Here is a 26406-nt window from a genome sequence, read left to right on the forward strand (position 1 = left end):
CAGCCCTCGGGTACAAAGCTTTCCGAGTATCATTTTGCTCATTCCTCCTCTACAGCTTAATTTTAGAAAAAGAAAAATGTGAGGGAGAGAGCTATTAAAGAACTCGGATTAGCCAGCCTTGCCCCCAAATTCTTCATGAAACTGGGGCCTGCTGCCTTCCTGGGGCTGCCCTGAAAGGTAATAGGATTCTGCTGATGAAGCACTTGAAAATCCAGGGGTGAAATGACCCGTGTAATTCCCAGGCTTGTTGGCCAGGCTGGATTGAGGATTGGGGTCTGTGTCTACACAGCAGCTGGCCCACACAACCACACTGATCTGTGCTTCCTTGTGCAGTCGAGGTCTACACTAGCGTCTGACAGCGCGTGTCGATTGCGTGTTTTATCATCCGCAGCACTGGGATGACATATTTTTCGATGCTCTCGGTTTTTATCAGATTAGAACATATTTGAAGTTTCAGTGCTGAACTGCTTTGGAGTGACCAAATATGTGGAAAACGTCTTTCTCAGCCAAACAGCATATTTTCCAAATCCAAAATAGCCGAATATATCTTTTCCTCTTCCTTCAAGTTTCCCATTGAATGGTACCCCAGAGACCAATTTAAAGCTTGAAAAGTTGAGAGCAAAAATGTTCTGGAACAAAGGAAATTGAGGTGTGTCACCTCACCCAGTATCTAGCCGCTGTGTCTCATGTAAAGCCGTGAAAACATTCGGCATTATTTATACTAGGAAACCGGGGTTAGGAATTGATTTCCCCGGAATTCTGTGAGTGTGAGGCACGGCCCCATGGCTGGCTCCGATGTGAGATCTGAGGCCTAAGGGGAAACTTAAAGTGACTCTAGACCCTTAAGGGTTTTGAAACAGGTGCGACGTCCCTTTCCCTCCAGGAAGTGTGCTGTCCACAGTCGGATGAGTACTTCAGCGGCAGTTCGTTGAGCTCTTGCGTGAAAATGGCAAATTTCTCCCCAAATGAGCTTATTATCTGCTGCTGTTGGGTGCAAGGCATCCTTGAGCTATGGCGGGAATTACAGCTTCCATCTGTTCCTTAATGTGAAAAATGTGTGCAGGCCTCTGTGCTACCAAGCTCCATGAACTTGAGCCGTTCAGATCTGCTGACACATTTGAGTCACAGCCCTCGGAATCGCTTTTGTCAATTATTTCATTACATATCCAAATAACCATCCTGAGGGTGGTCTGGATTTGTGATCTGTGATGGTGTGTTGCTGACACATTTCTTGCCCTTGGAGCTATCTGTTTTTCTGGCTTTGTTTAGGAGCTGATGATATGTAAGTCCTCAGTATATTTAATCATTATTACTTTAGAAGTTAGCACAGTGCTGCCAATATGAAAACTTCTTGGGCACAGTTGCAGCCAAATCTACATCCTTAATTCTTGGCTTCTTCCCAGCATCTCCTAGTCTTTCACCTTGCTCCATGATTTTGTTCCAACATCAAATAATGCTTTGTGCTTACAGAGCAACTTTCATCAGAAGATTGCAAGGTCCTCTGCAAACTTTTATTTCTTTAAGTACAAATAGATATCTTCAGAGAACCATGTATGTTTAAGTGTGTTTATTTGTGCTGGGTTTTTCAACAGGCTGAGAAAAATTATGGCCTTCTATGTGTTCACTTTGGAATATAGACATGTAATGTGCAGGCTTAAATTTGGCTTGACATATTTAATAAATATCCCTTGAGAAAGTGATTAGATACAGAGTCAGGTGTGCTCTGGAGAATATGGCCAAGCATTCGTTTCTTCTGCTAATTTTATACACGTGAACATTTTTAGGGTTACATCCTGCACATTAGATGGAAAAAATTATTTTCACCAATTAATAACTGTTTCCAGTTGTCAACTGGAAGAGAAAATGCTTTGAGTAAGCAGGATTAACTCACCAACTGGAAAAAGCAGTCACTCATGGTTTAATTCTTTGTGGTCAGTGGTTAATGGTTTGGTTTACACAATACCACCGCTCTATTTTCACTGCATTGACCCATTCTGTATTTTTTCTCACTGTTAAGTGTCCTTGTGGCAGAGACAATGCTAGGTGTTCACCCAACCCCATTTTCCTTTCTTCCCAGACACACAGATAGACTACATTTCCCAGCATTCCTTGTAGTTAGATGGACCCCTGTGACTGAGTTATGACCAATGGGATGTGAGCAGAAGTAATCAAATCCTCTTTCAGCCCTGGCCTTAAAATCTTTCCTTTCCATCCTCCATACACTCTCTCTTCCTTTGCCCGTTACCTAGGAACAGAGAATCTGGTGGAGGACCCCAGGCCCCTGGGGGATGGTGGGACCACAGTGCTGGCGTCTGGTTCCCTGAATGACTGCATGGAGCAGAACATCTCAGCTGAACTGTCCCGAGTGCGACACAAGCAAGAAATTGAATTTTGTCGTATAAAGCCAGTGAGATTTGGGGGTTTGTGACACAAGTCAGCCCACCCTAACTAATATTCTTATAGTTGTAGCAGAGAATCAATACTCTCTTTATACACGTTCCACAGCTTTCAAGGGGGCACGGGGCAGGCAGAGCGTGTTGCTGGTATGGAACAGTAGGTTGTGAAAATGCGTAACCAATGAGCCACGTGGCTCTTTGATCACCATGTCCAATTAAGCCACATGGTTACTGTGATTTTCCGGTTTGAGTCAACCTTTTATTTGGGGCAGATGCAACCATGGACAGTTTCATGTAGTGGAAACTGATCATTTCAGTAAGCAGCTTCCCCAGAGGAGGGTGGGGAGGGTGCAGAAATCCATATGAATTACCAAGGGCTTCAGGTTGTAGCTTCAATTTTGTTTTCTCTGAAAAGACTTTCCCAACTCCCAGCCATGTCTGGGTTGCTTGCCTCCCATGCTTCCCACTGTGTGGTCTTGTCACCGCCCGTGTGCCTTCATCAGACTCTTACCCCACTGGCTGGTAACGTCTCGCTCTTGAGCTTGCCTCTCTTCCCCCTGTAGACCACATGAAATGGCAGAGATTGTTTAACTTGCCTCACTCTTGTCCCCGCCCCGCATTCTGTCCAATGCCTGGCAGATACGTACTGTTGACTGAGTGATGAAGGCAATGAATGACAATGTGATTCTCCTTATCGGGGACGAGCAATAGCCTTAGGATCATCCTGAGCTGGTCCTCAGACCACTTAAGTGAGACAGGCTGGATAGACTTTTTCCTTTTTAAAAACAGGAACCTTAAGGAGGTAAACTGACTTCAGCTTAATGCACAGTCAAAACACAAATCGGTACTGTCTTAGAAACAAGAGCAGGATCTATTTTCAGGTTTCATTTTTCTCAGCCGCCATGAGGTTTTGAGAGCTGGAGCTCAGTTCACTGATGGCCCAAGTCCCTTAGTGAATACATTTGCGAACAAACATACAAGCAGAAGTTAGAGCCAAGTCACCTTGTTTAAGGCCCAGGACAGATCTTGATGTTTTACACTTTCATGCATTCATTTGCCAAGCAGTTATTGAGCTTCTTCCAGGGCGCAGAGCCTGCTTCCAGATGCTGGGACACAGTGGCGCACAAGACAAAGAATGGCCCAGTGCTCCAAGTGGGAGACAGACCAACAATAAACACACAAGAAAATGTCCGATGGAGATAATGTTCTGTGAAAAAAAACCCGAAGAGGTCAACATTTTTGAAAATGCCCAGGTTAGGAAGATTCCGTCAGTGGTCAGAAAGGCCTCTGGGAAACAGGTATTCCCATGACATGTAAACTGAAGCCTGCATGACAGGAAGGAGCCAGCCATATATGGAAGAGAACATTCTAGGCAAAGGGACACGCTAAGGTTTTTATGTGGCCCTGAGGGTAGAGAGTAGCTTGTCAAGGACTAGGAAAACGGCTGGAGTGCCAGGAGCAGAGAATGTGTTTGGTGTGGAAGGAGGCGGGTGGGAACGCAAAGGGAATGACAGCGAGAGAAAGAGAGCCTTGCTTGCTGTTTCCAGAGTCTGGATTGTGGCCTGTGAGCAGTGGGAGGCATGAGAAAGACTGGAAGCGGAGGGGAGAAAAGAGCTGCGTGTTTCAGGAAGAGCATCCCATCGGCCGCTCTGTGCAGAAACTGCCGCGCCCCAAGCCCCCAGTGGAGGCCTGCGTAGCGGGACGGGCAGAAGTCGTGAAAGGGAGAAGCCAGTGTCAGAGCTCCCTGGGAGATGGGATTCATGGCGCCCGGAAATAGATAGGATGTGGGGACTGAGGCGTTCCCAGGTGTCTGGCTTGGGCAGTGGATGTAGACATGGGGGTGCTCTCCTCTGAGACGGGAAACCCTGGGGCGGAAAGGCTGTGCACGGGAGGCTGAGGGGTCCTGGACGTGGCGAATCTGAGGTACCCGTAGCCTTACCGGCAGGGAATATTCAGGAGACAACTGAACATGTGGCTAGGCCAAGACAAGAGGAGCGCGTTCGGAGGAAGCAATCAGATGTTAAGTTAACGAAGAGGAGGGACACAAGGAAAGGAAGTTCGAGGTCGGATTCTGAACCCTAGCCACTTGATTTTAGGTGACATCTGACTTTCTTTTTTTTTTTTTTTTGCCTTCCTCGCCCGTCTCCTTTTCAAGATGCTGAAGAGTCATTTCTGCCTCTCCAAGCTAGTCTGCCCCCATCTTTTTTTTTTAATTGAAGTATAGTTGACTTACAGTGTTTCAGGTGTACAGCAAAGTGATTCAGATATATATATATCTATATCTCATATACAGATATAATATATATAGATATATCTATTCTTTTCCAGATTCTTTTCCATTATAAGTTATTACAGGATATTGAATATAGCTCCCTGTGCTATACAGTAGGTCCTGTTGTTTATCTGTCTTATATACAGTCGTGTGTATCTCTTAATCCCAAACTCCTAATTTATCCCTCCTCCCCCCTTCCCCTTTGGTAACCATAAGTTAGTCTTCTATGTCTGTGAGTCTATTTCTGTTTTGTTAGTAAGTTCATTTGTGTCATATTTTAGATTCCACATACAAGTGATATCATACGGTATTTGTCTTTCTCTGACTTACTTCACTTGGTATGAGATTCTGGTCTGCCCGCGTCTTGGCTTCTTCCGGTCTCCACGCTGCTTCTAGCCAGTGACTTTTCTCCGCAGAGACCTCCCCCTTCCCCTCACGTGGTCTTGCTGCTTGGTTCATCCCTCTTCAGCAGCTCTAAGGAACGAGCCCCGAAGGATGGCTCAGGCCCTGAACCCCACCGATGAGTCAGGCGCCGCTGGAGTCTGGCTGCGGCCTGGGTTTAGGTCCGAACTCTGCCGTCCTCTAGCTGTGTGATCCAGGCTCCTTTCCCTCGTCCCTAAAATGAGGAGATTGGATTGAAGAGTACTTTGAACTGTAACGTTTTCTGATTGTAAGTTGTCTCGGCCCTCAGGGTGAAGCGAGTCGCCTCTTCCAGAACTGGCAGTCGGAGCTGGTATAATAGCCCTCAGTACCTGAGAGAGAATAGCTTTTGTTCTTTTGTGTGAGGCCCCGTGGAGGCTGGGTGGGCTGCAGCTGTTCAGCTTCAATTAAAAACACACACAAGCCTCCCGCTTTGTTTCGGTTTCCAACCTTGGCCGTCTCGCTGAGCACATGTGAATTCCTCAGGCCCCGGTGAAGGCGTGAGGAGGCCCCAGTCCATGGGTCTCATTCCACCCTTCCATCCGCTTCCCGAATTTCATTTACTGAGGCCAGGAGAGGTTTCAAAGTCTTGGGAATACGAGGAGAAAACATACCTTGGCTTTGAAGCCTCCGGCAAGCAGATTCCAGCGCACCGTGATCCATCCCCAGTCGAGGGCTCCCTAAAGGCCCACGAATGCTTATGAGCCCTGGCGTCTGGGCAAACGTTTCTCAGTAGCTGAAGAGAGAAAATGGGTCTGTCTGGGATGAAGACAGTCTCCCAACTGTGTCTGTGGTCATCCCGAAGCAACGTTCCCTCCTCCAGCCCAGACCAGAGTCAGGACTTCTGCATGGAATCTTGTAGTGGACCGTAGGGCAGCTGTCACGTCACTTCACGGGGTGACCGTGCACAGGCTTGAGGCAGCATGTGTCCCCGCCCAGGCATCATCTCCAGGCTTTTGGGGCACAGGGGGTGACCAGGGCAGACGCAAAGATGCCACTGAGTGGCCGTGGTGGCCCAGCCACAAGGATCCGGGCAGACGTAGGATACGATGGGTGTCGTGGTCCTGCTGGCTACGGATTCAGGGAAGGTCTGAGAGGTCGAGCGGGCGGCAGACTTGGGGCCAGAGGCCAGGTGACCGGGAGCGCTCCACGTGAGGCCCGGTGCCGGGGCAGAGGGGAGCCTCTGTTGTACGGCCCCCGCCAAGTGTTGTTGGCTCTCCAGGAAGGAAGAAGGGAGTCCCCGTGAGGCGGAGACAGCCCCACAGCGGTGTGCACGCTCTCCTCGTCCTCCTGGGCACGCACCAGGTGTTTGAGTGGGAAAGTGCTCACAGCAACTGCAGGAGGACCCCGAGGTGGGTGGGGAGCTATGGGATGGGCCGTCAGCAGCACGTGCTACCAAGTCCTTCTAGAATACCAGTTCTCTATGTTTGGGATCTCAGGATGCCTCTACACTCTTTTTTTTTTTTTAATATTTGCAAATTATATATATTTTTTTAATTTTAATTTTTATTTATTTGGCCGTGCCGGGTCTTAGTTGTGGCATGCGGGATCTTTAGTTGTGACGTACGGGATCTAGTTCCCCGACCAGGGATCGAACCCGGGCCCTCTGCATTGGCAGCGCGGAGTCTTACCCACTGGACCGCCAGGGAAGTCCCGCCTCTACACTCTTAAAAATTATTGAGGACCCCAAAGAGCTTTAGCTCTTATGAGTTAATATCAATCTTTATTTATTTATTAGGAATTAAAACTGAGAAGTAAAAAAAATGTACTTGGTAGTTTATTTCAAAATTAACAATAATAAGCACATGCTCTACATTATATATACTACATGTTTATAAATAAAATATTTTGAAGGAAAAAATTATATTTTCCAAGACGAATGGAAGTGAGAAGAGTGACATTCTTTTACCTTTTTTTTGCAAATATCTTGCATAGAAGTCTGGCTTAGTAGAAGACTGCCGGATTCTACTTCTGCATTCCAGCTGGTATGGTATCACATGTCACCCAGGAGAGAATGAGAGTAGAAAAGGCAAGGAATGTCTTTGTATCATTATGATCATAGTTTTGACTTTACAGATTCCCTGAAAGGTTTTCAGAGACCCCCCCAGGCGTCCCCTGACCAAGACTGGAGGACCACTGTTCTAGAACACGCCAGCCAGCCCGGCTTTAGCATGGAAACCTCTAGTGAACCGGCGCCCCCGAGTTGGCCCACTCACTGAGGGGTTTTGCTAACTTACTCCAAACCACCATGAGTTAATTCACTTTAGCTGATTAAAAACTCATATTTTCTTCTTGACTTATAATCCATACTTTTACATGCAATGATTTGGAATGTTTTGATTTTATTCATTCAAAGTCAGCGATGACCATTAGAAATACAATTCAAGTCATTTACATAATTTAAAAATGTTAGTAGCCGCCTAAAAAAGTGCAAAAGAAACAAGCGAAACTAATTTTAATGATGTATCTTATTTGACCCAATATTTATAAAATATTCTGTATCATTTCAGCATACAAAATCAACAAAACATCATATGAAAATCAAATCATAAAATTGATACAAAACATTGATGACATATTTTTACACCCTTTTTTCGTATTAAGTCTCCAGAATCCAGTGTGTATTTTCATGTATAGCACATCTCAATTTAGATGCTAAATTTGCATCCAAAATACTTGATCTGTACTTAGATTTCATGAAGTTCTACAAAAATTGAAAAAGTAGGTTCTTCCAACAATTGGAGTGTGAGTATTCAAGTTAAAATTAAATGAAAGAAAAAATTCAGGGGATTCCCTGGTGGCGCAGTGGTTAAGAATCCGCCTGGCAATGCAGGGGACACGGGTTTGAGCCCTGGTCCGGGAAGATCCCACATGCCGCAGAGCAACTAAGCCTGTGAGCCACAACTGCTGAGCCCACGTGCCACAACTACTGAAGCCTGGGCATCTAGACCCCATGCTCCGCAGCAAGAGAAGCCACCACAGTGAAAAGCCCGCGCACCACAACAAAGAGTAGCCCCCACTCACCACAACCAGAGAAAAGCCCGCGTGCGGCAACAAAGACCCAATGCGGCCAAAATAAATAAATAAGTAAAATAAAAATAATAAAATAAATTAAAAAAAATTCAGTTCCTCATTCACAGTAGCCACATTTCAAGTGCTCAATAGCCAGATATAGCTAGTGGCTGTCATATTGGGCAGAGCAGATCTCAACTTTTCCTCTGCTTCCCTTATCCATCCCATCCTGCAGTTCTTCAGTGCTTAGAAGCCTGGTTAGGAAACGTTAATCATCCTCTTTATTTTTCTGGAAAGCTGGCACCACAGTGGATTTCTTCATAGGCTGGTTAGGATGTTTGACAGACAGCTGGGATTGGGAGAAGCACCCTGCAGGCACAGCTAGCAGTGGCAGATACCCTTTTGGCTTGGCTTCCAGGACCTTCTCATTTGATGTTTTCACGTGTGTAGAATAATCTCACATTGTTACCGATGCAGCTGTGACATATACTGCTGGCCACGGCCAGCCCTGGAATGGATCTCTCTCTGATTGGACATGGCAGAAGCTTAAATGGGATGCCACCATGAAGGCCTTAGGCTGATGTGCTTGTTGGGACCAAGCCCTGGAGAGTTTGCTAAGTTCTCAGTGATGAACTCCACATCACTGTCAGAAAGTTAGGGCAGCTTTGCTTGCCCTTGGTCTTCCTGTCTTCGTGCATTGGTGTGCTTTCCAAAAGGTAAAAGAAAGCAATGGAATGAAATTCCAGGCCAGACGGACTCAGGGTAAAGATGCAGCACTGAGGTTAGCATCTTATAACTCAAAGGCAGCAAAAGTAATTTAACAAGGCTCAAAGGAGAGAGCCAAAGAAAGTCAACACTTTGTTCTGTTTGTGAATTATTGATACATCATCTCCAAACCATTTCACATTCAGGAGAATGAAAAGCTACCCCCTCTGACACATTGGGGGAATCTCTTACTTGTACTCCCCAAGTGAAAAAGACTAGAATTCCAAGTCTAACCATTTGGTCCCATTACTGCAAGTTTTGTGGCTGGTCAGGTGTTGGATTCTTGTCATTGAGTGAGCAAATGAGAAAAATGACTTTTATCTCTTTCACATGTTCTTCCTTCCCTACGTTGACTGCTTAAGCTTTTAGCCAGTTTTATCATTCCATCATATCCATTCTCCTAGTGTTGGACTCACTCAGGAATCCTGAATCTGAGTGCATGATGTCATTTCTAATAAATCTGAAAGGAACTGGAAAGCTTCTGGAATTTGCTTATCTGAGGTAGCCAAACTAAATAAACTTAATTCACATCCATCAGGAGCTCAGTGAAGGCTAGCACCATTCTGGTTGAAGTGATTTCACACTAAATGACACTGGCTCCTTATGGAACTGGGTGCCCTAACTTTCCTGTCTCCAGGTCCACAAAATGCCTTTCAATTCATACACTCAACTGTTAGGGTCAAGAATTACCTAAGACAACAATTGTACCACCATCTTGAACACATCTGGATTTGGGGAAGCCAAGTCTTTTCTTCAGCACTTACACTAAGGAGCCAGAGTCATAAAAAGATGAAAAGAAAGAAAAAGTTAAATCAGAATGTTAGAACTATTAGGGACCTTGGAGATTATCTAATGCTCTCTCTCTGTCCCTGGATGATATTGCTCTTAAGACCACTTTAGTGTTCTTTACCCTTCCTGGGTAGTTTTGCTTTTGCTCAGATCCCCAAGAAATCTTAAGTGAAGCGTTAGCTAGTTCTAGAACTATAGAAAGCCCACTAGTTTCTCCTCCCCTTCCGTGCCCAAATTCTCTTCCACCTGCTGACTTTTCAGGTTTATCCTTTCAGCATTAGGCCTGTAATTGCTATTAAAATGCAAATTCAGTAGGAAAGGCTAATGCTTAAACCATTATGAGGTGTTTTCACTTTGGAGCTGGGAAGCATCAAAGTAAGGAATGGTTAGTTTTGTTTGTTTGTTTGTTTTGTTTTTTAATTAGTTTCTGCTTTATAACAAAGTGAATCAGTTATACATATACATCTGTTCCCATATCCCTTCCCTCTTGCGTCTCCCTCCCTCCCACCCTCTCTATCCCACCCCTCCAGGCGGTCACAAAGCACCGAGCTGATCTCCCTGTGCTATGAGGCTGCTTCCCACTAGCTATCTACCTTACGTTTGGTAGTGTATATATGTCCATGCCACTCTCTCGCTTTGTCACAGCTTACCCTTCCCCCTCCCCATATCCTCAAGTAGGTCTGTGTCTTTATTCCTGTTTTAACCTAAGTGTCCATCATCGGATGAATGGATAAAAAGATGTGGCACATATATACAATGGAATATTACTCAGCCATAAAAAGAAACGAAATTGAGTTATTTGTAGTGAGGTGGATGGACCTAGAGTCTGTCATACAGAGTGAAGTAAGTCAGAAAGAGAAAGACAAATCCCGTATGCTAACACATATATATGGAATTTAAGGGAAAAAATGTCATGAAGAACCTAGGGGTAAAACAGGAATGGTTAGTTTTGATTCAGTAAGGCGAGGGGGTCGGAGAGGAGGAGGGAGTGCCAGCGTGCAAGGTAAAGAGACCCAAAATGGAAACTTGGGGGCCCTACTTGTGACTCAACAGACTCTGGCCTCTTCTCCCCAAACATTTGCATTTGTATGAATTTATCCTAGACTCCTTGTTCAGATCCAGGTACTTGATAATTGTTCTTGTCAACTGGAGCCCCTGCCAAGTAGAAGGTTCTGGTACTGAGGGCCAGCTCAGGCCCAGGGGGAGGGTTCCCAGCCTTGCCAGAGGGGTATGTTAGTGGCTTTCCCTTGCCAGTTTGTGGAAACAGCAGTGGGGAGCCATGCAAGGTGAAGGAGGTTAAGGTCTTGTTTTCAACTTTATTATGAATGGGAAACACTTATCCAGGCTCAAGGGAGAGCTTTACATAGGAGGGTATATGTAGCCACCCATGCATGCACACACCCGTGGACTTAAAACACACACACACACAGCTCCATCTGCACATAAATGTTCCTCCTGAAACACTCAGCAAAGCAAGTGACAGGTATTTCCTGTGGGTAGCTGGGATTTCAACCCTGGTCCTGCGTCATTATTAACTTGGGTTTGGGATGTGAGTGATGGGAGATGGTGAGTCTGTGCTCATAGAATAGTTGTGAGAATTAACTGCAATAGCACATACAAAGCATTTAAAATAATGCTTGACACCTAGTAGGTGCTCAATAAATATCTGCTGAATGAATAGAATATTCATTTTATCATCATTATATTATTACCATGAGGAAACTTGACATGGTGGCTTCAGATTTAGCGGGCAGGTGAGGAGAACCCTATTAGGAATCATGACTTCCGTTCTTCTGGTAGGGCCAGATTGCCACGCAGATTCAGCTGCATGGAGCTCTCAGTTTATGAAGGAAAGGAAAAACAACTAAATGTCTCAAAACAAAACAAATGATGAAATCTGGGATGAGACCGAGAGGGAGACTGACATCTTACAATTAAATAAAGGCATTGCCACAGAGCAGCTTCTGGAGAGACAGTCAAGCCAGGCCTTGGTTTTTCATTTTCCTAGCTCCAGACTTTGGTTGGAAGTGTTGAGCTTCCACTTGGATTTGAATGAACCACAAAAGGAAAACATATTATTCCCTTTTTTTTTTTTTTTTTTTTGCGGTATGCGGGCCTCTCACTGTTGTGGCCTCTCCCGCTGTGGAGCACAGGCTCCGGACGCGCAGGCTCAGCGGCCATGGCACACGGGCCCAGCCGCTCCGCGGCATGTGGGATCCTCCCGGACTGGGGCACGAACCCGTGTCGCCTGCATCGGCAGGCGGACTCTCAACCACTGCGCCACCAGTGAAGCTCAGCCGGTTTATTTCTTTATTTTTATTTTTTTGCGGTACGCGGGCCTCTCACTGTTGTGGCCTATCCCGTCGCGGAGCACAGGCTCCGGACGTGCAGGCTCAGCAGCCATGGCACACGGGCCCAGCCGCTCTGTGGCACGCGGGATCCTCCCGGACTGGGGCACGAACCCGTGTCCCCTGTATCGGCAGGCGGACTCTCAACCACTGCGCCACCAGGGAAGCCCCCCCCCTTTTTTTTTTTAAGCACTCCTCACTCTTCACTCCCTTCTCTGCTTCCTTTCCTGGAAATCTGCTCCAATATAAGAAACCAAAATGGTGGCACTTCCTTGATGAGAGCAGAGACTGAGTCGCGGTGGGGCTGTTTAGGGGGATGGAGCACTACATACACTGCGCTTGGCTGATCTTCTGATGAAAAGAAACTGAGAGATGGGGAACTGAGGTGTGCTTTATCATTGATGCTCCCCATTTCTTGACCACGTGGTAAGGACTCCTTCCACAGACCCTGGCATTAAGCCTGCTGGGGACTGGAACAGCTTTGGGGCCAGGCAGCTCCAACTGGGGCCTACTGGGCCTTTAATTTTCTACACATGTGCACGTATGTACAAGAACCCAGCAGATGGGCAGCGAGCAAGCTTGGGTAGCAATCCACTGACCAGGTAGCAGTAGCTCTGAATAAATCACGGTGGCCTGGGCAGCAGATTTCGCTTCAGGGGATGGGGAGTTAAACAAGGAGAAAAGGCGTTCACCCAACTTTTTCCTGAAGTACCAGAGGAAAGAAACAGGTCAGTGGTGAATACAGAATTAGCTTTTGGCCAGTCTCCAAAGTGATTTGACCTATTTAGGAGTCATTGAGAACAAGCCAAAGGAAGCTCCGGAGCCTGCATCTTGATTTGTCAGGGGAGAAGAGAGAGGGGATGGACCGCCAGGTGGCTGGAGTCCCTGAGTGGGTGTTCGGGAACATATGAGTGAATATGGCTGGAGCTCATGAGAAGGACTCTGGGACGTTGACTTTGGGCCAGCTCCTGGCGCAACTTAGCAAGCAAATGATAACCCCAGCAGATGCACTGGTAATTGGTGTGCCCACTCAGGTGCCCTGATCCTTGAAAGGACCATATCGGATTCTGAAAACCTTCCTACAGGTTAAACTTTTCTCCAAGACCCTTGTGTAAAAGGTAAACTCAGGCCAAGTCAGCAAGGGGAGTGTAGACGTGAGGGCTTCCGTGAAGAGCAAAGCCACAAAAGTACTAAGGCCAACTCCACTGCAGTCTAGCAGGTTGGAGTCGGAAGTGGATGCTGCTGGTGCCCTGCCCATATCTCCTTTATCAGCTGGCACACTGCTCCTCCAGCTGCTGGCAGTGTTGGCCATTGAAGGCTACAGCTGCCTTCCCCAGAGACTTGCTGTCTGCCAAATGGTGTAACCTGTATTCCAGAGCTCCCTGCGGGATCAGGCTGAACCAGATCTCCAGCTGAGGCCACATCCTTGCCGAGTCCCGTGCCCACCCCCCAGCTGCATCCTGCTTCCCTGTGCCCCCTCCACTGAGAGCACCCCCTCCATACTTCATTTGAATAAGAATCCCCATCGCAGACTTCGCCTCTAAGTAAGCCAACCTAAGAGAGAGATGGGGGAGGGGGGGCATTTCAGAACAGTTCCAAACCTGACTACACAGCAGAATCCCCAGGGTAGCTGTAAAAATACAGATTCCTAGGCCCTGCACCCAGAGATTCTGATTCAGTGGGTCTAGGGTGGCGCCTGAGATACTGTAGCTTTCCTAAGTGGATCCTTGGTCATTTGAATGCAGCCAGTCCTGTGACCAATGGGAACCACGCCTTCTAACTCATGGCATTTATTTCCTTCCTTAGATCTTTTAGGAAACATTTACTGATTGAGTTTGGGAACAAACCACACAATCTGTGAAAGGCACTAAGAAGGGGAGATTTAAGTAAAAGGATCCACAGCTCTTGGCAAGGCTCTTGAAGTCCAGCCTACTATGCTTGACTCTCAGAACTTTTTAAGCAAATAGTATCTTTACATTTTTTTCGTGTGTGTCCTGAAACGTAAAGGTCTGTCTGGTTGGGAAAAAGGAGTCTCTTTTGAGGCACTGAGTTGCCATGGAGCTTTCCAAAAAGGGGCATTTGACCAAACTTAGAATTTAATTAAGGCTTTTCACTCACCATGCTCACAAGTATTAACGTCCTAACCCCTCCCCTCCCTGTTTCATCAAGAGGCCTAGATTTTCTTTTATTGGTTGTGTGGATGATTTGGTGATGAAATTCAGAGAGAAATACTTTGTTCTGTTATCAGGGACCCTGAGATAGAAAGACTCGTGAAGAGGTTCTCATGAGAGACACAATACTGAGGAATTTTTTTAAAAACTCATTAATTAAATAACTGAATGAAGATGGTTCAGCCTGATGCAGAATAAGGGAACGTTCTGGATTTTGCAACAATAACGATGATAATAGTGATAAGATTGCTTTGATCTCATTGGCCACATAGCAGCCCCTAGTTACAAGGGAAGCCTGGACATGGAGCCTTTTGGTTGTCTGGCAATGGACCCAGTTTAAAACATTGAGGTCAGCAGACACATAGCACAGGGAGATCAGCTCGGTGCTTTGTGACCACCTAGAGGGGTGGGATAGGGAGGGTGGGAGGGAGACGCAAGAGAGAGGAGATATGCGGATAGATGTATATGTATAGCTGATTCACTTTGTTATAAAGCAGAAACTAACACACCATTGTAAAGCAATTATACTCCAATAAAGATGTTAAAAAAATTGAGGTCTTATGAATTTGAAAGGGAAGGCAAATATGGAAGATTTAGTAGGAAATGAACAGTTTCTGCCATAGTAGGTAATATCCTTATCACCGTTTTGCAGATACGGAAAATGAGGCACTGAGAGACTGTGTGACTTGCCCATGTTCACATAACTCATAGGCAGCAGAGTCACGGCAGGGCCCCAATCTCTCTGACTCAAGGGTCCCTCTCTTTTTTTTTTTTTGCCTGCGTTGGGTCTTCGTTGCTGTGCGGGGGCTTTCTCTAGTTGCTGTGAGCAGGGGCTACTCTTTGTAGCGGTGCACGTGCTTCTCATTGTTGCAGAGCACAGGCTCCAGGTGCGCCGGCTTCAGTAGTTGTGGCGCGTGGGCTCAGTAGTTGTGACGCGCGGGCTTAGTTGCTCCGCGGCATGTGGGATCTTCCCGGACCAGCGATCAAACCCGTGTCCCCTGCACTGGCAGGCAGATTCTTAACCACTGCGCCACAGGGAAGTCCAAGGGTCCCTCTCTTAACTACTGTTCCCTCCTGCTATTTTTGCTATTTTGTAAAACAGTTGTGTTTCCTTAGAGGTTCATTTATTCATTTCCTGTTTTCTTCCCAGTGTGCCTTTTACCCTCTTCTTTGCAGACATCCCAGCCGTGCTTCACAGCTCATCTCCAAGGCCCCAGAAAGCCCTCCCTTGCACCCCAAGCTGCTTTCTTCATTCAGTAAATATTTCTTGAACACCTACTATGTGCTAGGCACTGTTCTAGGCGCTTGGGCTTCATCAGTGAAAAAAACAAAGACTCCTGCTAGCTTAAGAGGTGTGTGATCTTGATCAAGTTCTTTAAGCTTTCTGAGCCTCAGTTTCCTCATCTGTAAAATGGGAATAATAAAACTCACTGCACAGGGTTACTGTAAGGGTTAAATAAGATACTATATGGAAAGCGCAGTCAGTGGCACATCATTATATTTTGAAAAATGGTACCTATCGCCATTATTATGGTGGTTGTCCTGAACATGTCTGTCTTGCGCAATAGGCTGTAAACTTCTCATGGGCAGGAATAGTAGCCAAGGCCTCTGGTGTCACCCAAATATCTTACTGACCAAAGAGGTGGGGCTTAGTAAATGTTTGCTGAGTGGTTAAAAAGGGTCCTGGTGTGGAGAGAACTTCCTGTTTTCTTATGCTGCTAGATTTAGGAAACTGAGAAACAGACTAGGCCCCATAGGAACTTTTTTTTTTTTTTTTTGCCTGATTTGAGCTGTGAGTTGTGGTGGGTGATGTGCTAAAGAGAAACAAGACTGAAAAAACCGAACACTCATCTTGTGCTCATACTCTCCTGGAAGGCTGCAGAAAGAGCATATATTCTTTTCCTTTTCGGGTTTTTTTTTTTTTTTTTCACCTTCTCTGATAGACTGAGTGTCCCAGCAAGTCCTGCTGACCTCTTCTTGTGTTTTTTCTGTCTCCTAATTCTCTCCTCCATACTTCTCCATTGCTCACCTTGGTCTCTGCCACCTGTGGGAATAGTGCTGTTGGCCTACTGTCCACAGACGAAACTTCCGGAAGTCCAGAGGCACTGTGCATCCGGGGTCCCAGAGCTGTTGCATTCTAGTCCCACAGGCAGACGCCCACAGAGGGCTAAGCAGCAATTCCATCAGGACCACGTGGCAGGTTTGCCGACCACTGAACTTCCTCCATGTTGTCTTCTCAGCCCAGCCTTCCCCTCGGCCCTTCTGCAAAGGTGAAAGGCAAGTTCACAGGATACGGGGCCTTCTTTCTTCCCTGACATCTGGTTTGATTCTGGGCCGCTAAATAGTGGCTTTGCCATGAACAACAAAAGCTAATTCACTGTGGTTTTTAAACACCAAGTGCAAATATTTTTCCTTTTCAGCTTGGGGTCACTGGAAGGGAAAAAACAGGGCTGAGAAGGAGACTAACCTTTTAAAAACTCTTACGAGTTCCCATAGAAAATAAAACAACGGCCTCATTTCCTTCCATCCATGAGCCTTTTTATGAGTGATTGTTGTTTGAGGCAAGACTGGGAATCCAAAGGTTTTTTTTTTTTTTTTTTTTTTTTTGGTGGTACATGGGCCTCTCACTGTTGTGGCCTCTCCTGTTGTGGAGCACAGGCTCCGGACGCGCAGGCTCAGCGGCCATGGCTCACGGGCCCAGCCGCTCCGCGGCATGTGGGATCTTCCTGGACTGGGGCACGAACCCGTGTCCCCTGCATTGGCAGGTGGACTCCCAACCACTGCGCCACCAGGGAAGCCCCAAAGGTTTTTAAATACTTTGTTAGCTTGGTTTTCGACTCAGAAGCCCACCGTGAGCGCTTTTAAGGGCCCGTACGAATCCCAGGAAAGCCCAGGGCTGCGCCCTTTGCTTTCTCTCTGCTCCCTCTTCCTCCCTGGCTGCCTTTCCCTCTACCTTCTCTCCAGCCCTCAGGATTCGAGGAGACGAGGGCCAGGCCAGCCACTGATGCTGCTCACAGGTGCTCGGAGGGCTGAGGAATCGGTCTGGCTCCGGGTTCCAGGCAGACTTTCTGTTGATTTGGGCCGTCCTAACGCACCCCAAGCCTCGCACCCAGCAGTTCCTCTTCAGACACGAAGTCGCCCGTTCTGTTAGTTGTTTCGGCGTTCTCTCTGGACTGCAAAACAAACGCTCTTCTCGGACTTTCCCTTCGTTTCTCTCCTTTCCTTCTCTCCTCCCTCCAGCTTCTGTGCGTGGATTCAGTTGCTGGGTTCAGGTGGGAGGTGAAGCATGTGCTGGGGTGACGTAAAGGCTGGGAGAGCAAAGCGCTCGAAGTCTCTGACTTCTCCCTTTCTTGCCAAGAGGACCATCTGAACAGGCTCCAGGATGGCTGATGTCTGTGAAAGGGCTCGCAGATCCTTGCCATGTACTATTGCTGTTGTTATTGCCCTCGCAAGAGTCTGATGTTGATACAGGTGGTGTGTGCGCTGGGGCTGGGAGGGGATCCGATATTGATTTGCAACCGGCAAAGAGCAAACTTCAGTTGTGTCCGCCCCTCATCCTTTCAGCGTGTGCACAAATATTTGCAGACCTGTTCAACGGCTCAGCCTCGCATCAACGTAGCATTTTTTCACAGCCAAGGGAACCAGCCCCAGCCTGGTGAGGAGGGTGGGGGGAGGGAAGCAACGTGGGGCAGCCGTGGCGTGATGGGATGGGGTGTATCCCTTCTCGCGGCTGGACAGTTGGCACCGGGTCTGGGCTGCTGTGGCTCCCTGAGTGTCAGTGTTTGGCCAGCTTCCTGTCTCCGGCGGCGTGCTAACAGTTGCCATAGCCACGTGACACGTGGCAGAGCTTCTCCAACTGGCAGGGCCTGAGAGTCTGCATTTCTAGCAAGCTCCCGAGTGAGGCCAGTGCTGCTGACTCCCTGGCCTGTGTTGCACTTGGAGCAGGGAGGCTGTAAAAAAGTACCACTGCTTTGGGAACTCCTCCAGGGCTGAGGAAGGAGAGTGCAGCTAAGCCCCTCCTCTGGAGACAGGGTGTGTCGAGGCTGCCCTGGAGTCCTGATTTGCCATTCAAGTGAACCCCGGAGGGAGTAGCAGCTGGCCCAGCACTTGGGTGAGACCATCTCCCCCTCCGGGGGGGAGTCCCGGAGGCAGCGCAGATGTTGTGTGAAAATTTGCCACCCTCCTTGCTGAAGGTTGCCCTCTCTCGCCCTCCCACCCCCCTGCTCTGCCTGCCGACTTAAGCAGATCAGCTTTCAGCTCCCTGGGACTCCAAGAGGGCTTTGGATGAAAGAAAAGGCCCGTCCTTAGGAAGCAGAGCGGGAATCCAAGCATGCCTCTCGCCTGCTGCATGCCCAAGAATGCAGGTATTTGGGGTTTGCAGCATTTCCTGGCAAGACAAAGGGTTAGGGGAGCTGGCGGGGGGAGGAGGCCGGCCTGGTGGGAGAGGGGCTCGCGCTGCAGCAGCGTCTAACCTGGGGGGAACGAGGGGAAAGCGAGCCCTTTCACAGGCACAGACGTGAGCAAGGGAGGCCATGCCTGACCCTCGGGGATGACCTTCACATTTGTGCTCAGCGGCTCCTAAGCTCTGGGGACTTTGGGCTGTTCTTTCTGGCTGGCCAACTTGGCAGCTTTGTGTTCCTTCTGAGGTGCTGGACCACTTAAGACAGAGAGGACAAGCCTTTCTTCCTCCTCCTCTTCTGCTCTGACGGTGGCCTGTCTTCCAAGAGGGCCCAGAGGGTATCCCAAGGTGCGGTCAGGGCAGGATTCTCAGGCTCTGGCCTGGGCGGCTGGGGGAGGCTATAGGCTCGGCCCCGCATCCTGCACCGGCTGGCGCTGGGCCTAGCCTGCTGGCCCCGCGCTTCTCCTCCATCACCCCGCCCCCGCTGTCTTGTTGGGACTCCTCAGTATCCTGCCCTCATCCTGAGATCACACACACAGACTTCTTTCTCTCCCTGTGGCCCCCAAACAGCCCTGAACTGGGAGTCCCCAGACCCAAGTGCCCCAATGTCTAGTTTCTACTCCACCTTCAGTGGCCTTAACCTATTCGGGGCCATCTTGACTTCTTTGGTCCTAAACCCCGCTTCCTGATAGTTCTTCATTGCATAAGGTCAGCCACACAATTGAACCTGTTTGAAAAGGGTTGAACTCTTTGCGGTATCCGTCCTGCACCGTGGTTAGTCCTTCCATTTTAACTCAGGCTCCCGCATGGCAGGGACAGTGCCTTTCTTATATTTCTTCTAGAGATGCCACCACCATCCCCGTCACGGTGAGCACTCAGCAGGGCAGGGGCGGCGTGATGGCTGAAGCTGGCGCTCTCCTTGGCCCGGCTAAGCCAGCTGAGTGCACATTTGCCTCCACTGTCTCTGCGGAGACTGAGGCGGTGCGTGGCCACGCACTAACGGCCACCCATTGGCCTAACCACTACCAACATGGTCGTCTGCAGCCCTGCTCAGTGCCAGTGTTGTTCCACCCCGCCATCCGACAACACTCCCTCTGAGTTGCGTTTCCAGGTGTGGTGAGGGGGAGGAAAGAGGCCTGTGGACCAGGCGGCTTCTGGTGGGCACCGCTGAACCTGTGTCAGCTGCCTCAGGGCATCGCGGTTTCTGAAGTTTGCGGGGGGGGAGAAATTGTTCAATCCGCACCTCAAATATCATATATGCTCATGACAAATAACCATTATTTGATGTGCAGGCCACACCTCAGGCCAATTCAGTCAGAATCTCTGGGGATGGACCCAGGCATCAGTGCGTTTCTTTAAAAGCTCCCCAGATGGAGTCCAGTGTGCAGCCAGGGTTGAGAACCACTGCCTTAGATAAGAAGTAAGAAGTTCGCTCCCACTCTCACTCTCAGCCCCACTTTCCCTCGGGGAACCGAGTGAGACAATTCAGGACCTAAATTCACACATTCTCATGAGGATCAGTGGATTCAGGGGAGAGTGAACAGCCAGGTAGTGTTCATCAGGCTGGAAGGACTGAGTAATGGGAGGGCGTGTCAAAGGAATAAGGCCCCTCCCGGTGCCTGCCAGAAGTTTCTAGTCTGTGCTCAAGGAGAAAGATGGGGAAAAGACCTTTAGGACAGCTTGACCCAGTTTTCCTTGGAGACCTGAAGATCCAAGGCATGGGGGTTGCTGGCAGGCCACGGAGGGATGGAGAAGGTTGCAGGGCCACATGGCAGAGGGCTCAAGCTTCTCAGAGCTGTTGGCACTTTGTGAACTTGGCCACCTTCTGGCATTAGTTTCAGCAAGGTCATGGCACCCCCGCCAGCTGTGGACAGCTCACAAGTGGGGAGACCAGGCCCTTAATCAAAGATGCCTCCAAGTAGGACTTGGCAGATATTGCATTCAGCACAATAAAAGCTGAGGGGAAAATGACTGCTTTTTGCTCCAACACAAATTTTATTACACCAGGTTGCATTATAAAAACGTAATAGTTTTGGGTGTGTGTTTATTACATAAACAGTAGAGTTACTGTGATCTTCACCATCTTTCAAACCGGAATCTCAAAGGGAGTTTTATTTACTAGATTTAAAGCCATGGAACAATTGTTTCATACGATTGCCTTATAAGCACAGGAATAATTCAGGGAAAAATAAAATTCTCTGCTTTCTTTCCTCCTCAGCCCCTGCTGAGTCTCCTCAACCCAGAGGCAGGCACAGCCATGTGCTGACCATGGTAGATCCTGTAGCTGATAAGCTATATCTGGGTAGACTTCAGTGGGATAGTGCGGTCTTCAGGAGGAGAGGAGAGTGGGACTCAAGCTTCAGGCTCCTGTTGGGTGTCATGGTGGCTTGGGCAGGTATGAGAACCACTTAAGCTGATCAGGAAAGCTCTTAGGGCCCAGACCCCTACACCAACCCCAAGTCAGGGGCCAGAGGGCCCAACAGCTATTGCCATTATTTATGCCCCGATCTCTGGGCATTCATATTTACCAGAAGCGAAGCTTTCACATTAGTATGAATGTCAGCTCAGGTCCGTTGGTTCGTTCCTGGGAACTCCACATTCAGAGGGAGTGAGGTGTACCCTGCCACCATCTTATGACAAAGTCTGTTTTGTCCATTTTATTGGTGTTTTCCATTTTTAATTCATTTATCTGGTTTTATATCCACTTACTTGAGATTTTAAACTTGTTTTTCTATTTCTTAAGTTGAATCCTTAATTTAAGAAATAAATATGAGAATTGATAGCTATAAATTTACCTCAGAGTACAGCTTTGGTAATTTCCGTTGGTTTTACTATGTGGGCTCGTTGTTAAGGGTTTCATCCTCTAGATAGTTAGGTTTTATGAGAGGCAGCATGGTGTGGGGACGCTTTAGTATCTGCCAGATCTGGATTTGAATCCTAACTCTGCCATTTATCAGTTGTGTGACTTTGGTCAAATTACAGGATTGCAACTTCCTTATTTCTAAAATAGAGATGGTAAACACCTGCCTTGTATATTCTTTAAATGAGGATGAAATGAAAGAATGCAGGCAAGGGACTTAGCATAGCTCACCTAGTAACTGCTCCATCCATAGTAGCTATGGATAATCATCATATTTAAAATAATATGCCTTTGGCACAGGCAAAAGCTTCATGGCTGGGAAGCTGCTCTCCCTTTGCATGTCTTAGGCAGCGGGCCAGGACAGTGGGCATCTTTTCTGGATCAACCCACTTATCCTAATGTCCTCCAGAGGCACTAGCAGATGGGACATGAAAATACCAACAGTGTGCCTAGGGAAGGGCATGCAGCCAAGTGTTACAGCGGATTGAGCATGCTGAGGCAAGCCAGGAAAAAACTCGGCATAACACACAAATTCACCATTGAGAAATTCCTCCAAAATTTCTTAGTCTCTGTCTCTTGCGGAATGTTCCTCAGTAGAATATTTGAGCCACCCTGTCCCAGACCTGGCTTCTTTCCCGGCTGCCCAACTAAGTCACTTCCCACTCTGTAAGGGCCTTGACTGCTTGGCATGGCCAGGGCCTTGAAGGAGGTGTGCATCGGGGGAGCTAAACTTTATGGAGGAGCATCTCTGTGCAGGGCACCAGGCTTGGCCGTGGGCCTCAGACATGATGACTAAGCCACTGTTCTGCCCTTGAGGACTTCGAAGTCAGGAGGATACTGACCCATGAGCACCAAAAAGGCTGGTTACAGTACCTCAGGGCCCAGCCACAGGAAGAAGGGACCAACTCTCCCTCGTCGGGTGTGGCATGGCAGGGCCAAGCGTAGCCGATGGAGCAGAGGGCCTTTGAACTGACTCCGTTGGGGTAAACAGGTGAAGGTGGATCAAGTTTTGGGTGGATTTTTGTTTGTGGGATTTTTGGTTTTGGGTCTTTTTTTTTGCGGTACGCGGGCCTCTCACTGTTGTGGCCTCTCCCGTTGCGGAGCACAGGCTCCAGACGCGCAGGCTCAGCGGCCATGGCTCACGGGCCCAGCCGCTTCGTGGCATATGGGATCTTCCCGGACGGGGGCACGAACCCGTGTCCCCTGCATCGGCAGGCGGACTCTCAACCACTGCGCCACCAGGGAAGCCCTGTTTGTGGGGTTTTTTGTTTCCTTGTTTGCGTGTGTGTTTTGTTTTTGAGAACACGATAGAATGAGCTCACTCTGATGATCTTCAAAACTAAAAAAGACGTACCTAGTTTCTAAAACCAAGTGAAACATCTTTTATAGAGTCAGTATTTTGCAGAAAATCAAAGCCTATTTGCTTGGGATTGATTCTTGCCTTCTCTAAGGTGGCTGGGGGCGGGGTGGTGGTGGTGGGAAGGTAGAGGAGATGGTAAGATTAGGGAGGGCTAAGGCTGCAGAAAGCCAGAGGCATGTGTAATCTGCTGTCCACACTCTACGCTGCACAACCCATCTGTATGTAAACTTATGTGGAAGTTACTTGTCTGTGATTAAGGCAGAATCTTTGGGTCTTCTCTGAAGCTGACCTGTGCTTCTGAATACTCTGTCGGGTAGCCTGGCTCTCTCCCTCCTGGGTGCCCCATTTTGGGTCAGCAGGGATACTGAGAAAGTCTACTCTCCTGAGGGATGCTGGCCTTGCATGTGGCTATAACTCACTGACCTTGAGTGTGGTGACAACCACTGGCTCCCAAAATGGCAGAAAGGAGATGTGGAAGGGAATTCATCTCAGCCATATCCTCTCACACCTGAAACACGGGACTGGTTCTTAAGCATCCAGAGGCCAAATGTCAAACACCAGTAAGAGGAAACATGCGAATGTTTCCTTGGCTTTGACGAACTGAGGCCTCCCAGCAATGTTATCTTTGCTCACTTCTGGCCCCCACTCTACAACAGAGCGAGGAAGAGGTTTTGATTTATTCGTAAAGATAGAGCAAATCACTCTTCTCTCACCACCTCGTCTTTGTGTTATAGTTGCCATGGATGGCATTTGGCCTTTAACAACTAGGATCCCTCTTCCATCTAAGTTTTTATCCCTGGAAATCTTCACCAGCAAGACAGAGCTGGATGATTAATTTTGAAATAAGGACATGCTCGGGAACAGGCCAGGGGCACACATCAACAGCCACAGGGCCCTTGGCTTAAATGGTTAATAAATTACTCATCCCGACTAACACAGGCCTGTAGCTCCTGCTCTGAAAGCCAGAGGCGATGATGGGGGCCACGGGTTTCTGGTACTTTCCACAGCTACCCTGGAAAGCAAGCAAAATGGCCAGCTGGGAGAATTAAGATTAATTGTGTATTGAATGCTTTTCCTTGAAAAGAAGTTGACTTGTAGCTTTTCTTGATTAGCCTTTTTATTTTTCCCTTCTGCCTGTCTCCTCATGGCATTTACTTGCTTCTGCTGCTGCCGCTGCTGCTGCTGCTGCTGCTTTTTTTTTTTTTTTTTTACACTAAAGACATCATGGGCAAGAAGAGGAGATTTTATTTTGAAGAACAATGATCACATTAACAAGGTGACAGCAGATAAGCTAAAAGTCACTCCATTTTCTGCTGGGGAAAAATGTGCTTTGCCGCCAAATCACATCCGCTTCTCTTTGTCTCCTTTTAGAGGAGGGTGGCCGGCCCAGCCACTGATGGACTCAAGAGAAATCACTGGCAGATAAGATACACCCTTGATTCATATAAGAAGAGAAGCTTTTGAGTTCAATGATAAAAAATGACTTCCTTTCCTGTTCCACAGCATTCTTGTGGCTGGAACTCTCTGTACAACGGTGACATTTCTCTACCCTTGGTCCAGAGTATCAAGCAGAAAATAACTATGAAATTTGAAACTTGGTAAAAGGCGAAAATCCAACTCATTGCAGTTTAATAGATACCTAGGCCTGGTGGATCAGACTCTGTAGGTACAGAATCTCCCTACATCCTGCCCTATATTGGGCGCAAAACTGAGGACTCACCCTACCTTTAAGGTATTGTAGCTACATCCAAAGACCCAACCAGCACTCAGTGAAAGAGCAGTCAAACCAAACTGGTGTATGACTACAAGTCCAAGCATGTCTATTAAAAAACAAACAAACAAACCAAGCTTCAGAATGATTGAAGAGAAAGTGAATGAGGGATGGAGGAGGTGAAGAGGGAAAGGGAAGGAGGCTCCCTGAAGGAGGTGAGATTTACTTTGATGGATTGGTAGGAATTTGTTGGCCAGGAGAAGCATTCCAGGGTTATAGCTCTCTAAGCTGAGGTTCCTTTGGCAAAACCTCATAGGCTTGTTGTGAAGACTGAATGATGTAATGAAAATAAAGCACAGAGCCCAGTGCTTGGCACGTGATAAGGACTGAATAACTGTTTTCTGTCGTCATCATCGTCATCAGGAGATGGTGTTGTGAGTAAAACTTGCAGGGTCCTTCCTAGGGAAGGGAGGCTATTAGAGGTCCTTTTCCCTCTAATTTTACCCCTTTTTCTGAGACTTGACTCTCATCTTTAATACCTTGGCAGACTTTGGTCAGTATTAGTTCACCTCTGGCAAAATGAAAGCAGATTCAACCAAGTATCAACAGATGCTTTTAACGCTACTCCATTTCTCAATATAACACCTTATACACTGGTTTATAATTTCAGTAGTGGGTGCATATTTGCGTGGAGGTATAAATATAAAACCAATGGCTTATGCTAGCATTTCTCTTGGGTCTTTGTTTTCAACAACTCATTTCAGCAACTTCAAAAAATATTCACTCGATATTTTTTTTCTTCTAATCTGTTTATCCTCCCGTGGTTTCATTTGGGTCACAAAGGAAAGGTGTTCCTGGAAAGAAGCAATGGAACTTATTTCTTCTAAAGTTTAGCAGTTACAATAGAAGGCTAAGTACTTTGCATCATAAATGATTAATATAATGTTTTTGAGAGGGGTCTGTCCATTGACATTGGGGGCTGAGGAGATTTGGGGCCCAGAGGTTGGGGAAACCCAGGATGTTAATATTAAAGGTCATTTAATGACCCCTTATTGTGTGCTCAGCAGGGCTATGCAAATTGCTCTGTCACAGTCACTCCTCATCACAACCCTCTGAGGCAGACACAATCATGCTCGTTCCCTAGATGAGGAAAATGAGGCTTAGGGTATTTACATAACTTGCCCAAGATTACAGCTCAGACGATACAGAGCCAGGACTTGGACGCAAGTCCGTCTGGTTCCAAAGCCCAGGCTTTTTACCACCAGGTTATACTGCCTGTAAGGATTTGAAAATAATGACTCCGAACTAAATGTGGGAGTGATATTTTTAGGTTACCATACAGGTTAAGAGTTAAAAGATGTGCTATGGCTTACGCTACAGTCTCTGCTTAGGTCATCCAAAGTGAAGGAAACTTAGTTTTTATTTGAAGGAGCAAAAACCGATCAGCAGAGATGGCCCCGACCAAAATATGAAACCGTGAGCTGAGGTGTCAGACAAGGGACAGAACCAGTAGTGTCCCGTGTCTTCAGAAAACAAGAGTGGAGTAGCTAAGGCCTTTGACTTTCTCTTTCAGTTCCTAAGCTAGTTAACTTGACTGCCTGTAACTGATATATTTATTACCCAGCATTGTTTATCAGTGACATATTGTCCAAATATTCATTTCCTAGGAGAGGGTTGTAAATGTCTTCTGGAATCATAAAAGGTGATGGATTAACAAGTGCTAGAGGTGGTGGCAGGTCAAGGAGTTTCAATGCAGGATTTCCCACACCGCTGCTTGCAAGTGTTGGCAGTTCAGATGTTGTTTCTCAGTGGTGAGAAAGGGGATAGTCTGTCCTCTGATGTCCTAACTTCAGCGTCCCAGTGAAGGTGTTTGCAGGGATTATACTTTATCTCATTCAAAGTT

General features: G+C 47.5%; 1 protein-coding gene across 3 annotated transcripts in view; it reads left to right on the top strand.

Annotated features, from left to right (window-relative positions):
- The window catches only part of NHS (NHS actin remodeling regulator), a gene marked incomplete at its 3' end in the record, with an annotated part of 339720 nt that overhangs the window by 219745 nt on the left and 93569 nt on the right, over positions 1-26406 (top strand). For 2 of the 3 annotated variants that reach the window (XM_079727299.1, XM_079727300.1), the window contains exon 1: positions 18466-18537. The exons of the other annotated variant lie outside the window; for it this stretch is intronic. In XM_079727299.1, coding sequence (XP_079583425.1) covers positions 18504-18537 — 34 coding nt within the window. In that variant the 5' untranslated portion in view covers positions 18466-18503. Of the gene's footprint in view, positions 1-18465; positions 18538-26406 lie in introns of those variants that run through there. 3 annotated transcript variants of the gene reach the window in all.

This window comes from Hyperoodon ampullatus, assembly GCF_949752795.1.
Source record: "Hyperoodon ampullatus genome assembly, chromosome: X".
Lineage (NCBI taxonomy): Eukaryota > Metazoa > Chordata > Mammalia > Artiodactyla > Ziphiidae > Hyperoodon > Hyperoodon ampullatus.